Source organism: Nicotiana tabacum, chromosome 12 (assembly GCF_000715075.1).
Source record: "Nicotiana tabacum cultivar K326 chromosome 12, ASM71507v2, whole genome shotgun sequence".
Lineage (NCBI taxonomy): Eukaryota > Viridiplantae > Streptophyta > Magnoliopsida > Solanales > Solanaceae > Nicotiana > Nicotiana tabacum.
In genome coordinates, this window is record NC_134091.1 from 70,997,415 (window position 1) to 71,016,139 (window position 18,725).

Genomic DNA, 18,725 nt, shown 5'->3' on the forward strand with positions numbered 1-18,725 from the left:
AGAAGCTATTTCGGTTGGCCAAGGCTAGAGAGAGGAAGGCTCGTGACCTGGATCAAGTGAGGTGCATCAAGGACGAGGAAGGCATAATATTGACGAAAGATGCCCAGATTAAGCGGAGATGGCAGGATTACTTTTATCGGCTTATGAAGAAGGGGACAAAGACATTGTGCTAGGGGAATTGGGTCACTCCGGGAGTCACCAAGACTTTAGGTATTGTAGGCATATTAAGGTTGAGGAGGTCGTGGGAGCTATGCACAAGATGAGTAGGGGCCGAGCAACCGGGCCGGGCGAAATTCCAGTGGAATTGTGGAGGTATGTGGGTAGAGTAGGCTTGGAATGGTTGACTGTGCTATTTAATGTTATCTTCAGGATGACGAGGATGCCATATGAATGGAGGTGGAGTATGATGATACCGCTGTTCAAGAACAAAGGTGATATCTAGAATTGTAACAACTATAGGGGCATCAAGTTACTAAGTCATACCATGAATGTTTGGGAGAGGGCGGTGGAAGGAAGGGTAAGGAGGGCAGTGTCTATATCCGACAACCAATTCGGATTCATGCCGGGTCGGTCCACTACGGAAGCTGTCCACCTTATCAGGAGGTTGGTGGAACAGTACAAGGATAGGAAAAAAGATTTGCACATGGTGTTTATTGACCTAGAGAAAGCGTATGACAAGGTTCCTAGGGAGGTTCTTTGGAGATGCCTGGAGGGGAAAGGTGTGCTAGTAGCTTACATTAGAGTATTAAAGGACATGTATGAGGGAGCTAAGACTCGGGTTAGGACTGTGGAAGGTGACTCGGAGCACTTTCCGGTTGTTATGGGGTTGTACCAAGGGTCTGTGCTCAACCCATTCTTATTTGCCTTGGTGATGGATGCGCTAACACACCATATTCAAGGGGAGGTGCCATGGTGTATGTTGTTCGCTGATGATATAGTACTGATTGATAAGACGCGAAGTGACGTTAATGAGAGGCTGGAGATTTGGAGATAAACCCTTGAGGTTAAAAGTTTCAAGTTGAGTAGGACTAAGACAGAATATCTGGAGTGTAATTTCAGCGATGAGTCGGGAGAAGCGGACATGGATGTGAGGCTTGACTCTCGAGTCATCCCTAAGAGAGGGAGTTTCAAGTACTTTGGATCAATTATTCAGAGGGATAGGGAGATAGATGAGGATGTCATGCACCGTATAAGAGCGGGGTAGATGAAATGGAGGTTAATATCTGGAGTCCTGTGTGACAAGAAAGTGCCACCGAAACTCAAAGGCAAGTTCTATAGAGCGGTGGTTAGACCGGCCATGTTGTATGGGGATGAGTGTTAGGCAGCCAAGAATTCCTATACCCAGAAGATGAAAGTGGCAAAAATAAGGATGTTGAGATGGATGTGCGGACACACTAGGCTGGATAAGATTAGGAATATAGATATTCGGGAGAAGGTGGGTATGGCTCCCATGGACGACAAGATGCGGGAAACGAGGCTTAGATAGTTCGGGCACGTGCTGAGGAGAAGCATAGATGCCCTGGTTAGGAGGTGTGAGACGTAAGCATTGGCAGGTACGAGGAGAGGTAGAGGATGACCTAAGAAGTATTGGGGTGAGGTGATCAGGCAAGACATGGCATGACTTCAGATCTCTGAGGAGATGGCTCTGGATAAGAAGGGGTAGAGGTCGAGTATTAGGGTTGTAGGTTAGGGTTGTTCCGGGGGCGGGGCTGGCCTGTTGTTGTTTCGTTGTGGGTTGTTAGTGGTTTATGTAGTTTCCTCACTATTTTCTATGGTAGTATTGTTGTTTATAGTTATTGCTTTTACATCTATTTTTCTATTTCTTACGATGCTGTTAATATTTTTTATCTTTTATTGCTGTCACTGACCTACTGTCTATTATTTATTTTTTTTTCTTCTCGAGCCGAGGGTCTTTCAGAAATAGCCTCTCTACCCCTCTGGGGGTAGGGGTAAGGTCTGCGTACACTCTACCCTCCCCAGACCCCACTTGTGAGATTATACTGGGTTGTTGTTGTTGTTGTTGTTGTTGTTGTTGTTGTTGTTGTTGTTGTTGTTGTTGTTGTATTTCAACCAAGCAAGGCAATTAGGTATATTTCTATCATAATCACGAATCTGTTCCCCGATACCCGAGTTCAAGAACTTGCTCTATTTAATTCTATATACAATCTAGAATTCTCACTTTTGAGTTCAACTCTAGATTCGTAGATAGTATTTCACTGTTAGCTACTTAGCAAAATAATTAAAAACAAAATTAAATAAACAATTCAATATGATAAAATCAAACTCGTCAATTTCAACTTCAAACGTCAACATTCTTGTAGCACCCATGACCACAGAACAATGGGGTTCTTATCCACTCATGTTCATACAATTATCAAAAATGATATTTTCAAACATAAAATCAATGAATACTAGAAGAATAATGGAAGAATTGATCAAATCCGTGCTCTCGAGTATTTCGTACTTTTGTTTCTCTCTCAAAGTCACGTCTTCCTCCTCAAAATAGGTTTAGGTTGGCTTTTATATGATTTGGGGGCGTCTTGGGGTCGAAATAACCAAGTCCCGATCGAAATAGGACATGTTCGCGTTTTGAGCGTCCAGGGCAGCGTGGGGCGTTGGTCCTGGCGCTCAACTTTTCAACTTTCTTTTTTGTGCGCCACAAGCAGTGCCCCAAGCTGCGTGTGGCCCTCAAATGTGCACTTTTGCCTTTTCTTCCCATTTTCGCTCCAATTCACACACTTTCGTCCCAAATCGCATCCGAATGATTCCTATACATAAAAATACCACAAATTAGCACAAATCATTATATCACACATCCGAAATCTACGAGACATGAGCATAATGCGAGGTAATATACATCAAAATATGCACACATTAAGCCGAATATCAACACCCCATAGTTAGACTCTTGCTCGTCCTTGAGCAATGGAACTACATTAACACCCCAAAACGTACCTATCACTATGAAAGAGCAATTCATAATTAATTCAATCAAACACTCTACCTTTTGACTATGGTCGATACCGGCAATTAAGCAAGAACACATGAATTTCACATTCCTCCCGTTTTTAAACTAGCCCAAGTATACACAATGCTATTCAACCAATTCAAGCAACCTCTCCACAACCACCCTACCCCAAGAGATGACTCGTTACCACTAAGCATCCTCAACTCACGCACTCACCCAACAAAAGAAGTGTACAACACCACCAATCCGTCATGAGACCAAGTGCCCTCACCACAAGCAAAAGAGTGAATATAAAATTAGCCTAAACGCTCAAATATGCCATTGAACATAAATTGAGGACATCACACAATTGAACAAAATTCACTCACTCTCACAAAGAATTTATGTGCATCCCGTGGTCGTACCATAAGCTTGCCCGTAGTGTATATCTCTACTAATCTAAGCTAGCCTAATCTGGGATCAATTAGGACTTTAAGGTTGTAATGTAGGCTTAGTGACAGGTATGATATATTTAGGAATAGTGACTAACCCTCCTAAGCACTTTAATACATTACACTCGCAAATCGAGCACATCTTCTTTTCAACCAATTCACTTGTCATACACCATATATAACATATCCCTCTTCTCAATTAAGCACCTATATATTCCCACTAGCCCGAATTCGAAAGATTAGGAGGTATGTGTTTTTCTACTTTATTTGAACTACTATTTTTGTTTCTTGCAATTTTTTCTCTTTCTCCTTTTTTATTTCTTTTCTCCACACACTCCATACATTAAGGTTCATCGGCTAGTGACCTCTTTTTTTTTTCTTTAACAATTTTAATGCACCTTAAGGGCCATTCCATGGTTCCACTCGAAAGCCACTCCCTAGTCTCTCACCTTAGCGACTAAGCGCCTTAGGAGGTAAAGGTTCAACAAGCTCAAATTAAGAACAAAATAGGGATAGAGAGGAAGTAGAGGACAACTACAACGGACTGTATAAGAAAGGTGGCGAGAGAGGTGCTAGGGGTCTTGAAGGGTTACTATGGCGGGCACCAAGGCGACTGGTGGTCCAAGGTAAAGTGGAAGCAAAGAAAGCAGCGTATCTTAGGTTAGTGAAGAGCACAAATGTGGAAGAGAGGAGAGTGAATAGAGGAAGATATAAGGAAGCCACTAAGAAGGCGAAGTTAGCGGTCACGGAGGCTAAGGATGCAGCGTTTGGTCATCTGTACGAGGAGTTGGGGGACAAAGGAGGGGAGAAGAAGCTATTTCGGCTGGCCAAGGCTAGAGAGAGGAAGGCTCATGACCTGGATCAAGTGAGGTGCATCGAGGACGAGGAAGGTAGTGTATTGACGAAAGATGCCCAGATTAAGAGGAGATGGCAGGATTACTTCTATCGGCTTATGAATAAAGAAGGGGACAGAGACATTTTGCTAGGGGAATTGGGTCACTCCGGGAGTCACCAAGACTTTAGGTATTGTAGGCATATTAAGGTTGAGGAGGTCGTGGGAGCTATGCGCAAGTTGAGTAGGGGCCGAGCAACCGGGCTAGGCAAAATTTCGGTGGAATTGTGGAGGTGTGTGGGTAGAGCAGGCTTTGAATGGTTGACTGCGCTATTTAATGTTATCTTCAGGACGAAGAGGATGCCATATGAATGGAGGTGGAGTACGATGATACCGCTGTTCAAGAACAAAGGTGACATCTAGAATTGTAACAACTATAGGGGTATCAAGTTACTAAGTCATACCATGAATGTTTGGGAGAGGGTGGTGGAAGGGAGGGTAAGTAGGGAGATTTCTATATCAGAAAACCAGTTCGGATTCATGTTGGGTCGGTCCACTACGGAAGCTGTCCACCTTATCAGGAGGTTGGTGGAACAGTACCGGGATAGGAAAAAGGATTTGCACATGGTGTTTATTGACCTAGAGAAAGCGTATGACAAGGTTCCTAGGGAGGTTCTTTTGAGATGCCTGGAGGGGAAAGGTGTGCCGGTAGCTTACATTAGGGTATTAAAGGACATGTATGAGGGATATAAGACGCGGGTTAGGACTGTGGGAGGTGACTCGGAGCACTTTCTGGTTGTTATGGGGTTGCACCAAGGGTCTGCGCTCAGCCCGTTCTTATTTGCCCTAGTGGTGGATGTGCTAACACACCATATTCAAGGGGAGGTGCCATGGTGTATGTTGTTCGCTGATGATATAGTACTGATTGATGAGACACGAAGAGGCGTTAATGAGAGGCTGGATATTTGGAGACAGACCCTTGAGGTTAAAGGTTTCAAGTTGAGTAGGACTAAGACAGAATATCTAGAGTGTAATTCAGTGATGAGTCAGGAGAATCGGACATGGATGTGAGGCTTGACTCTCGAGTCATCCTTAAGAGAGGGAGTTTTAAGTACCTTGGATCAATTATTCAGGGGGATGGGGAGATAGACGAGGATGTCACGCACCGTATAGGAGTGGGGTAGATGAAATGGAGGTTAGCATCTGGAGTCCTGTGTGACAAGAAAGTGCCACCGAAACTCAAAGGCAAGTTCTATATAGCGGTGGTTAGACCGGCCATGTTGTATGAGGCTGAGTGTTGGGCAGCCAATAATTCAAATACCTAAAAGATGATAGTGGCAGAAATAAGGATGTTGGGATGGATGTGCGGGCACACTAGGCTAGATAAGATTAGGAATGTAGATATTTGGGAGAAGGTGGGCGTGGATCCCATGGAAGACAAGATACGGGAAGCGAGGCTTCGATGGTTCGGGCACGTGCGGAAGAGAAGCATAGATGCCCCGGTTAGGAGGTGTGAGACGTTAGAATTGGCATGTATGAGGAGAGGTAGGGGATGACCTAAGAAGTATTGGGGTGAGGTGATCAGGCAAGACATGGCACGATTTCAGATCTCCGAGGACATGGCTCTGGATAGAAAGGGGTGGAGGTCGAGCATTAGGGTTGTAGGTTAGGGTTGTTCCGGGGGTGGGGCTGGCCTGTTGTTGTTTCGCTGTGGGTTGTTAGTGGTTTATGTATGTCACAACCCAAACCGATGGGATGCGATGGGCACCCGGTACCTTACTCAATCGAGTACCAACATAACGTATCTTTCATATCATTCCATCATAGGTAAATGAACTGGAGTAAAGCGTGATGGAATAAACTTATACATATGACATACTGGCCTATAAGACCAAAACGATCACTCGTACACTGAACATAGGCCGACAATGCCATACAATCTTTCATATATATGACATCTGTCTACAAGCCTCTAAGAATACATAATTGTCATAAAGGTCAGGACAGAGCCCCACCATACCAGACAATACACATCTAAATTATACTGACCAAACAAGCAACTCCGGAGCAAATGGAGTGCACCAACATCTTTCGCTGAGCTGATCGCCTACTTGGAGGACTCTCGACCTATCTATTGAGACCTGCGAGCATGAAACACAGCGTCCCCAGGCAAAAAGGGACGTCAGTACAAATAATGTACCGAGTATGTAAGGAAGAAAAATTAGTAAATAATAGACATGAGAGAAACATGGAGTAAAAAACTCGACATGTACGTCTGCATAGCTCTGTGAATCATTTCATTTTTATAACGCCATGCATATGCGTATAAATGTCATACCATGCATAGGTATCTGTGTTCATAACATCATCAAGCCTCTGAGGGCATCCCATCATATCATTTCGGCCACTGTGGGCAATTTATCAACGTATACCATCTGATCAGGTGGTAGTGCGTATATAACGCCGTAACCTTTTCCCATATCCCATATACATATAATATACACGTATATAACGCCATCTGGTCATGGGTCAATGTATATGTATAAATACATGAAATGCATAAGAAATACGTTAATAAGATTTCTCGGAATGTCATAAAAATAATGTGCCTGTCGGATAAACTTTATCAAATACGTATTTTTCTGAGACCCATGAACAGAATATATAATAATAATTCACATGGGAAATCAAGAATATAGACACCCCTAGTATTTCTATGAGTAGAGTCATTTATGGAAGTTGTGTATTTTGCTCGTTTCATTTGTATCATTTGGACCATGCCAAAAGAAAGAAGGGATAGCCTTAACATACCTGAACTAATTCTCTTGACAATCCTTCTAACACACTCCAATTGTGACGAAACATGTAATGGCGAGATCAAAATAGGAAATATTTCGTATGATATTCTTGAGAAAGATTGCACCGTACTCCCTTAGAATCGCAAATCCCACGTTGCTATAATATTAAATGGTCTTCGTATGAAAGGTTTGAAGCAACTACGCTGCTATTATAAACTATTACCCTTGCTGAAGCTTTCTTTCCTAATGTAGTAGATAAGAGTAATTTGTTGTAAATTTGTATGAATCACGTTACCACTGCCAATTTGTAGGAATCTCACATGAATGAATTAGAGATACTCTTTGATAATCTCTTCTGAATTCTTTAATGAAGTAAAGATAAAGAGATTCCAAGATAAAGAGATCCGTTACATTTGTAGATGTAGAACACCTCCATTTTGGTGAATTTGATCTCAATTTTAGATGGCTTTTCTTGCTGAAGCAAATCACGTTTTCCATTCCATTTTTGTGAATTAAAGAGAGGTCTTTGAATATAATTCTTCAACAAGAATGAGATAAGGTGCCCATGTCTTTAAATTTTTGCCACCACCTCCTTAAGCACCTAATTAGATGGCAATTTGCAGCCACAATTCTAGAATCCCTCGTAGAAGTGTTGTCCCCTAATGATTATCTAATTAATTGTTAATCTCCCACTAAAATCAATAATTACTCGATTATCCACATAATTAGGAATTATATCAAATTACTTAAAATACTACTCACTTTTAATACACTTCATACATCTTACTATCATGGTCTGTGGTACCTTGTATGGCACTAGTCCATAAATATCGGGTATTATAGCTCAGACTGTATTTATCCCAAAATGTCAAACTTCGACGAAACTCATTTCCTTCGATTCGCTTACCTTCTCACCTTCGCGAATTTACTTATCACTTGTTTGAAATAGCATAATACTTGTAATCCTAAAATAATCTCATTCCCGAACTTACGTCGATTAACTTACGACAAAATTTTAACGTACGAAAATGCGGGATGTAACATCTCATTTTCGAGCTTTCATCAATTAAATTATGGCGTACTTTCATGTATGAAAACATGGGGTGTAACATCATTCCCCCCTTTGGAATATTTGTCCTCGAATGTTGACTGATGCACTTATCATTCTCATAATTCATAGCTCTTGCGAATACTTTAATACTCTTTTTGCCATTTAGGAAACTGTTCTTTGGATAAATCGAACGGCCAGGGCATTCCCCCCTTTAAGCTTCTATCTCACACCACGACTTGTGGTTGGAATCCTTCCAATCTCGTAACTGTTGCTACCCTCTATCATGCATTCTGTATGACTCTTGATCTTGTAAGTGCGCCTATGCAACTCTTCTCTCCTTTTTCCCCAGCCTTTAGCCAATCTCTAGGACTCACTTTGGGAACATATACAGAACTTGATAAGATGTCCCTCTTGGCATCTATAGGTATACTGAAGTTCTTTACTCGGTACTTTGGCGAACTTACGACTATTGTTATATATTATTTCATAGACCCGGTTATCCATCCGTTATTGATTCACCTCAATATTGAACTACAATCTACCACTGATAACTTGAAACCTCTTGCGTAATAACTAGGGCTCACGTTGCATCGTGGAACATTTGAAGTGATTTTCCTGATCCACCTAGGGGCGATATAATACTATAATTCCATAATCGTATTTCATAGCATCACAATGTGATTTACCTTACGTGGGTATTTTAATCCTGTACAATTTATGAAATTATTACCCAAACGTCATCCTTTATCTATCACAATTACACCCTCATTCTATTACTAGTGCATCATTCCACCTCTGCTAAATGCTATTAGCCTTAGCCTCCTTTGAGTTCATTTAGGCTATACTGAGCTTTGTATAACTTAGAGAAACCATAAGCTCTTCTTGTTTTCATGGGCTTAATCCCGAGGACTTATCCATTCTCGTCACCTTCTCACTCGCCCTTTCTTATTCTTACTCCTGTCTTCCTAAAACCTTGTCGCGTTATCATACTTTAGCTTGCGACCTACATATCTATTTATATTATTCTCCACCTTCCTTCAACTTGATTGCACCATAGATTTCCTTATGTCATTCTGGAACATCAAGTGAGACATCACATAGTCTCTAACTCTTCTTTACTTTCTTAATCAGGCTTCTCGATACCTAAAAACTATAGGCTTGAAGACATGCCACAGACGATGCCGCTATCATTCCTGGATACTGAATCCCCACGCTTCAAGACTTCTATCCGAAGTATGAACTGTTCACAACCTTCTGCATTTGAGTATCTCATACGTTGTTCACCTTTGTCACAACCCAAACCGATGGGCCATGACAGGCACCCGGTACCTTACTCAACCGAGTACCAATATAACGTATCTTTTCGTATCATACTATCATAGATAACTGAGTCGGATAGGCTACCTTGAGATAAGTAGAATACAACATGAAATATCAACTTATACATAAGACATAAGGGCCTATAAGACCTAAATTTCACTGAACATAGGCCGACAAGGCCGTACAATCTTTCACGTACACGACATATGTCTACAAGCCTCTAAGGATACATAAATGTTATAAAGGTCGGGGCAGAGTCCCACCATACCAATCAACACATTTCCTAATCATACTAACCAATAGCAACTCCGGAGCAAATGGAGCACACCAACATCTTCCGTTGAGCTGATAGCCTACTTGGAGGGCTCTCAACCTGTCTACCGGGACCTGCGGGCATGAAACACAGCGTCCCCAGGCAAAAGGGACGTCAGTGCAAATAATGTACAGAGTATGTAAGGAATGAATATCAGTAAATAATAGACATGAGAAACATGGAGTAAAAGACTCTACATGTATGTTTGAATAACTCTGTGAATCAATAATATTTACAATGCCATGCATATGCGTATAAATGTCATACCATGCATAGGTATATGCGTACATAACATCATCAAGCCTCTGAGGGCATCCCATCATATCATCTCGGCCACTGTGGGCAAATCATCAACGTATACCAGCTGATCAGATGGTGGTGCGTATATAACGTCGTAACCTTTTTCCATATCCCATATATATATAATATACGCGTATATAACGCCATCTGGTCATGGGTCATATACGCGTATATAACGTCATCTGGTCATGGGTCAATGTACATGTATAAATGAATGCAATGCATGAGAAGTACGTCAATAAAATCTCTCGGAACGTCATAAGACCATTATGCCTTTCAAATAAACTTTATCAAATACGTATTTTTCCGAGACCTATGAATAGAAGATATAATAATAATTCACATGAGGAATCAAGAATATAGACACCCCTAGTATTTCTATGAATAGAGTCATTTATGAAAGTTGCGTATTTGCTCGTTTCGTTTGTGTCGTATAGATTATGCCAACAGAAAGAAGGGGTAGCCTTAACATACCTGAGTCGATTTTCTTGACAATCCCTCTAACACACGTCTTTTGTGATAAAACATGTGACGACGGATCGAAGTAGGAAAAATCCGTATGATATTCTTGAGAAATATTGCACCGTACTCCTTTAGAATCGTAAAATCCCGTTGCTAGTTTCTAAGAAGCCTCGTAGATGAACATTCAATCTTGGATCACATTCAAAAGAATTATCCTCAAGGTGTTGGCATGAATTTCCAAAATGAATCCTTAACTAAGAGATGCTGAACATTGATAATTCGTTCTTCACACAAAATGAAGTGTGAATGTTATCAGTAGCCTTTCCAAAATAAAAGCAAAATCACGTTGTCATCGCTTGTATAGTTTGCTGAAGCACTTTGATTTGCTATGAATATTGAATATGTCTTTCTTTGAATTTTTGTTTGAGATTCATTCGTTACTTTTTTTGAAGGTTCCATATAAACCCTTTGGTTTGAGATTCATCAGTTAGCAAGCAACTATAAGTATAAGCATATGGGAAAGTCTCTTTATATTGGGGTTGTGGGCCCCACTCTTGTGGATGACTTGGCCAACTATTATTATAAATAGGCCACCTATATGTGCACTTTAAGAGTCATAATTCAAGACCTCTTTGGCTTCCATATTCCATTGTCTCACGTGACTTGCCCCCTAATACTTATCCAAGATAATTTTCACTTAAATACTTATCCACAAATCCAATAATTAATCAATTACCCTCATAATTAAGAATTATCTCAATTTACTTAAAATACTACTCACTTTTAATACACTTTATACACCTTACTATCATGGCCATGCGGTACCTTGTATGGTACTAGTCCATAAATATCGGGTATTTTAGCTCGGGCCGTATTTTATCCCAACATGTTAAACTTTGACGAACATTCATTTTCTTTGATTTGCTTACCCTCTCACCTTCACGAATTTACTCGTCACTTGTTTGAAGTAGCACAATACTTATAATCCCAAAATAATCTCATTCTCGAACTTACGTCGATTAGCTTACGATGAAATTTTAACATACGAAAATGCGGGATGTACCATATCATATCCGAGCTTCTATCAATTTACTTATGGCATACTTTCAAGTATGAAAATATGGGGTGTAACATCATTCCCCCCCGGAACATTCGTCCTCGAATGTTGACTGATGCACTTAACATTTTTATAACTTATGTCTTACGGATTCTTTAATATTCTCCTTGCCATTTAGGCAACTGTTCTTTGAATAAATCCAAAGGCCAGGGCATTCCCCCCTTTAGGCCTATTTCTCACACCACGGTCTATGGTCGAAATTCTTCCAATCTCGTAACTCTTGCTACCTTCTGCCATGAAGCCTGTAGGACTTTTTCCTTGCATGTGCTCATATGCGACTCTTTCCTTAAGCTTTTAGACAATCTTTAGGCCTCACTTTTGGAATATATACAGAACTTGATAAGATGTCCCTCTAGGCATCTATAGGTGTATTGAAGTTCTTCGGTCGGTACTTTGTCGAACTTACGAATATTGCCATATCTCATTTCGTACTTTGTAACTTCTATCCATCCATTGTTGATTTACCTCAATGTTGATCTACAATCTACCACTGATATCTTGAAACTTCTTACGTAAAACATTGCCACTAGGGCTTACGTTGCATCGAGAAATATTCGAAGTGATTTTCCTGATCCACTTAGTGGCGATACTGTACTTCAATAACCGTACTTTATAGCATCCCAATGTGACTCACTTACGTGGGTATTTTAATCCTGTACAATTCTTGAAATCCCTTCAAATCATCACTCAATCGAAGGTCCAAACATCATCCTTCATTTATCACAACTATACCCTCATTTTACTACCAGGGCAACATTTAATCTCTTTTAAATGCTATTAGTCTTAGACTCCTTTAAGTTCATTCAGGCTATACTGAGCTTTCTATAACTTAGAGAAACCATCAGCTCTCTTGTTTTCATGGGCTTAATCCTAAGGACTTATCCATTCTCATCACCTTCTCACTCGCCCTTTCTTATCCTTACTCTTGTCTTCCTAAAACCTTGTCGCCTTACCATACTTTAGCTTGCGACCTACACATATCTAGTTATACTACTCGCAACTTTCTTTCAACTTGCTTGCACCATAGAGTTCCTTGTGTTATTTTGGAACATCAAGCGAGACATCCATCATCTCAAACTCTTCTTTACTCTCTTAACTAGGCCTCTCGGTACCTAGAAACCATAGGTTGGAAGATATATGCTACTGATGACGCCGCTATCATTCCTGGATACTGAATCCCAGTGCTTCTATCCTTCTATCCAAAGTATGGACTATTCACGATCTTTTGCATTTGAGTATCTCGTACATTGTTCACCTTTACCTAACTTACCTTAAAATCTCGCATCACGTCTTCTATCTCTTTCATGACCTCCCTTCCACATAGGTATAATTCACATCCGCGACTTGAAGCTCTATTATAATACTTGCACCTCTGGTGCATACACACTCCGGTGAAAGCTTCATACTGACTTCTTATGAGGCTAGTACTCTTCTAATTGGCTTTCTCGTAGAGCCGTTATAGAATATGGTTGTTGTACTATCTCTCTTGTGCCTTTGATATTAGAGTAAGTCTGCAATGTTCTTGACCACGATTTCTATAATTTTCTGGGTTTAATAATCAGACTCCTGATTCATTTGGTTGATGTAATTCTTAAGTTTTCTCTTCCTTTTGATCAGCCTTCATGTAGGCTTGAGCTATCTTCCAATCTGCGGCTCCTGGTATTAGTTATTACTTTAGCCTTCCATGGGTGCTATAGAATATCCATGATACAATCTTCTAATAATTCAATCCTTTGTTTATACCTTGGGCTCAATTCTTTCTTTTAACTTATACTGGAGTCTTCTACGGCTGTATGATTGTCAACATATATGTTGCATGGATAATACTCCGAAATATAAACTGCATTCATAACGTAACTCACTCTGGAACACTGATCGAATAATTCCTTTCGTTCCTTCTCAACTTTCTTTAAATGTAAGCAATTACTTTTCCTGGTCGTTTTCCACTTGTTGCATGCATACTTAGCTTATCTTAGTTCCCACGCATGCCGAAATCTTCGTGCAACTCATATGATCTCGAATATTACTTTTTATTTTTCTTCCCATTCCTTAGCCACGGTAAGTGCCACTTTCTCATGGAGTGCATACAATGTTGTTGTGAGACTGTTGTTACAAGACCATTTTCTCTTTGGGTCACTGTGCTTAGGTTGAAGCCTTCTTCCTTATCTCCTCAGCTAGTCTTTCGTTGTAGTATTTAGGGAGACCTTCTGGCTCTTGTAAAGTTACAAGATTATAACATCGTATACTTGACGGAATTTTTGATGTTCTTCCTCGCCTATAATTATCTATAGGTACTTATTTCCACGCCCTTGTCTTGTAGGGTTGCTCCTGAACTGAAGTTTTGAATGCCTTCCTAGTGAGACTATCTTTTATTTTCATAACATTCATACGGTACCTTTAACTACCCCAACTCTTGTCTGAATATTTCCCAAGGGTCACGATGTCGTATCTGCGAGACTGAATTCCCCGTGTTGGGGTTCACTATGTTCATTTTGCACAATCTGTTGATTTGTCTGTGTCCTCTTATTTAGCCATAACTAGGCTCTCCCTGGATCAACTACTAGCTACTCGTTGGCCCATTCTCATATCAATATTCCGCATAATCTTTCTTGGGTTATTTCCTTTGTCTTAACTTACCTCTCACACTGGCTCCTTGTTTATCAATAACACCTCGGGTAGGAATCCTTACTTCCTTTCCTTGACGTCGTGTTTGCATAGTGTTTTGGAATCGTAGCATATCTTTAGGATTTGAATAAGTGCAATCTTATCCCTTTCTCATTCTTATCACATTCTCCCTTTATTAATCCATAGTTACTAGAACCACTTAATACTGACTTAATGCCACATCACTCCATATTCCCCCCTTTAGGGGAGTATTAAGAGTTGGAGCCACGAGGATCTACCTATAGATATTTTACCTCTTCATCTTTTCAAATCATCAATGACCCTTGCGGCAATCCTTCTGTATCAAGGATAATAAAATTCCTTACTCGCGAGGGTGACACTTAGTATAACTGGAACATACAGTCCCTTAAGCTTAACTTTGCTCACCTCGCTTGCTTTAGGAAAGCGTCTTCCTGAATGACCTTCAAAGGGTATTCTTTTGTCGTCCATTCTGTTATCGCCGGGACGCAATCTATGAAATTCTCATGATGCTGACTATTATCAAATCACTCATTCCCTAATTCATTTTTAGTTTATCTTGTTCACCAGCCCATACTGATTTATATTACTCTAGGGTCTAACTTTTCCTTTTGGTAATCACGTTAGAGTCACGAACGTATTTCTCGAAATGAGGATATGACTTTATGGCGTATACTGTTTTGTTGCCTCAAGGCCTGTCACCTCTCGTATTTCCTTCACTTGACTATAGACTCTGTAATACTTTCATCTTTTGATCTACCGTTGTCATCCATGTATCATATCTTACTCATAATGCTTCATTAACTCTTTTCTTATTTCCCGCTAACATTTATGTCTATCACTTTATTCTGAAAACTCGAACAAGACATTCTTTTGCTTTTAGCTCCACTTTGCTCCATCCAGTGGCTCTTCAGGTTGCTTAACATTCACGCTCTACTAGGGACGCGAGCCACACTAAGGTAATATTTATCCCTTTCAGGCTTTCCGTGCCTATCTTCTAATTTTTTTTCATGCTAATATTCACATCTAATTGTAATATTCTGGAGTGCACCAACTGGGTGCCTCACAAGAAGATCTATTAGCACCTTTGTAATATCCTTCGAAAATGTCAACTAACACAAACAATCCATTTACCATTTTTGGTTACTCTAACCCCAGTCAGATCCTAATATCCTGTCCTTTTCTTAACTACACATGTTAGCCCCCAATAGGGTATAACTGAGATGGGTGTGGCCAATTCTACATACCTCTGTTACTTTTGAAGGTAAGTCACAATGCTTATATTTTTCTGCCGGAGTTGAAAATACCGATAATCTTCATTAACTGGATACCTTGTACCCTTCTCATCTTGCTCCTTTTACTTGTTGAAGCTTGTATCTATCTTCTGAATCTCTCATTGCCTTTCACAATAGAGGTGGATAGATATTCTTGCCTTAAGACTCCTTATCAAGAAGCTTACACATCTTATTACACACATATTCTGCTGAAGACCTCACATTTATCAATCATAAGAATGACGAAATCGAGTTCCTCCAACTCAATTCTTTCACCGCTACATTCAATTTCTTACCAACTGTATTTCTGGATGTAGGCATCGTCGTATTATGAATAAGATAGAGTTTAGGAAATTGAGTTCTTACAACTGAGCTCTACCACACGATCTAGAGTAAGAAGAAAGAGTGACAGTCCTAAATACCCTGTAGCCTCCTGCCTATAAGTGCGGTGCACAACACACCCATAAACAAGACTCTACTAGACACGACTTGTAAATTCCCTAGGACAAAACTACTCTGATACCACTTTTGTCACGACCCAAACCGATGGGCCGCGATGGGCACCCGGTACCTTACTCAACTGAGTACCAATATAACGTATCTTTTTGTATCATACTATCATAGATAACTGGGTCGGATAGGCTGCCTTGAGATAAGTAGAATACAACATGAAATATCAACTTAAACATAAGACATACAAGCCTATAAGACCAAAATTTCACTGAACATAGGCTGACAAGGCCGTATAATCTTTCACGTACACGACATATGTCTACAAGCCTCTAAGGATACATAAATGTTATAAAGGTCGGGACAGAGTCCCGCCATACCAATCAACACATGTCCTAATCATACTGACCAATAGCAACTCCGGAGCAAATGGAGCGCTCCAATATCTTCTGTTGAGCTGATAGCCTACTTGGAGGACTTTCAACCTGTCTATCGGGACCTGCGGGCATGAAACACAGCATCCCCAGGCAAAAGGGACGTCAGTACAAATAATGTACCTAGTATGTAAGCAATGAATATCAGTAAATAATAAACATGAGAAACATGGAGTAAAAGACTCAACATGTAAGTCTAAATAACTCTGTGAATCAATAATATTTACAGTGCCATTCATATGCGTATAAATATCATACCATGCATAGGTATATGCGTACATAACATCATCAAGCCTCTGAGGATATCCCATCATATCATCTCGGCCACTGTGGGCAAACCATCAACGTATACCAGCTGATCAGGTGGTGGTGCGTATATAATGTCGTAACCTTTTCCCATATCCCATATATATACATGAATGCACATCTGGTATATAACGCCGTCTGGTCATGGGTCAATGTACATGAATGCAATGCATGAGAAGTACGTCAATAAATCTCTCGGAACGTCATAAGACCATTATGCCTTTCAAATAAACTTTATCAAATATGTATTTTTTGAGACCCATGAATAGAAGATATAATAATAATTCACATGGGGAATCAAGAATATAGACACCCCTAGTATTTTTATGAATAGAGTCATTTATGAAAGTTGCGTATTTGCTCCTTTTGTTTGCGTCGTATAGATCATGCCAACAGAAAGAAGGGATAGCCTTAACATACCTGAGTCGATTTTCTTGACAATCCCTCTAACACACTTCTTTTGTGATAAAACATGTGATGACAGATCGAAGTAGGAAAAAATTCATATGATATTCTTGAGAAAGATTGCACTGTACTCCTTTAGAATCGCAAAATCCCGATGTTATTTTCTAAGAAGCCTCGTAGATGAACATTCAATCTTGGATCACATTCAAAAGAATTATCCTCAAGGTGTTGGCATGAATTCCCAAAATGAATCCTTAACTAAGAGATGCTGAACATTGATAATTCGTTCTTCACACAAAATGAAGTGTGAATGTTATCAGTAGCCTTTCCAAAATAAAAGCAAAATCACGTTGTCATCACTTGTATAGTTTGCTGAAGCACTTTGATTTGCTATGAATATTGAATATGTCTTTCTTTGAATTTTTGTTTGAGATTCATTCGTTACTTTTTTTGAAGGTTCCATATAAACCCTTTGGTTTGAGATTCATCAGTTAGCAAGCAACTATAAGTATAAGCATATGGGAAAGTCTATTTATATTGGGGTTGTGGGCCCCACTCCTGTGGATGACTTGGCCAACTATTATTATAAATAGGCCACCTATATGTGCACTTTAAGAGTCATAATTCAGGACCTCTTTGGCTGCCACATTCCATAGTCTCACGTGACTTGCCCCCTAATACTTATCCAAGATAATTTTCACTTAAATACTTATCCACAAATCTAATAATTAATCAATTACCCTCATAATTAAGAATTATCTCAATTTACTTAAAATACTACTCACTTTTAATACACTTTATACACCTTACTATCATGGCCATTTGGTACCTTGTATGGTACTAGTCCATAAATACCAGGTATTTTAGCTGGGGCCGTATTTTATCCCAGCATGTCAAACTTTGACGAGTATTCATTTTCTTTGATTTGCTTACCCTCTCACCTTCATGAATTTACTCGTCACTTGTTTGAAGTATCACAATACTTATAATCCCAAAGTAATCTCATTCTCGAACTTACGTCAATTAGCTTACGACGAAATTTTAACATACAAAAATGTAGGATGTATCATCTCATTTCCGAACTTCTATCAATTTACCTATGGCGTACTTCCACATAGGTATAATTCACATCCACTACTTGAATCTCTATTATAATACTTGCACCTTTGGTGCATACACAATCCGATGGGAGCTTCACACTGACTTCTTATGAGGCTGGTACTTTACTAACTGGCTCTAACGTAGGGTCGTTATAGAATATGGTTGTTGTACTATCTCTCTTGTACCTCTGATGTTAAAAGTGATTCTGCAATGTTCTCAATCATGATGTCTATATTTTTCTGGGTCCAATAATCAGACTCCTGATTTACTTCGTTGATGTAACTCTTTAGTTTCCTCTTCTTCTGATCAGCCTTTATGTAGGCTTAAGCTATCTTCTGATATGCGGCTCATGGTATTAGTTGTTACTTTAGCCTTTTATAGACGCTATGTAATATCCGTGATACTATCATCTAACAATTTACTTACTTGTCTATGACCTGGACTCAATTCTTTCTTTTAACTTATACCAGAGTCTTCTACGGCCGTATGATTGTCAACATATATGCTGCATGGATAATAC

At 39.8% G+C, this 18,725-nt stretch overlaps 1 protein-coding gene across 1 annotated transcript; it reads left to right on the plus strand.

Moving 5' to 3' along the window:
* The first annotated feature begins 390 nt into the window (after nt 1-390).
* LOC142167209 (uncharacterized) lies at nt 391-4,654 on the plus strand. The gene is made up of 3 exons (XM_075227367.1): nt 391-431; nt 3,910-4,422; nt 4,582-4,654. The coding sequence occupies exons 1-3, from the start codon at nt 391-393 to the stop codon at nt 4,652-4,654; spliced, it is 627 nt and encodes a 208-aa protein (XP_075083468.1).
* Nucleotides 4,655-18,725: the final 14,071 nt, after the last annotated feature.

Bases quoted from the DNA above. Each gene is read 5' to 3' on its own strand.
- LOC142167209 (XM_075227367.1), top strand. From the start codon at position 391: ATGGAGGTGGAGTATGATGATACCGCTGTTCAAGAACAAAG. The intron at 432-3,909 runs GTGATATCTAGA...AGAACAAAATAG, and splicing joins ACCGCTGTTCAAGAACAAAG to GGATAGAGAGGAAGTAGAGG. The intron at 4,423-4,581 runs GTATTGTAGGCA...TGTTATCTTCAG, and splicing joins GGGAGTCACCAAGACTTTAG to GACGAAGAGGATGCCATATG.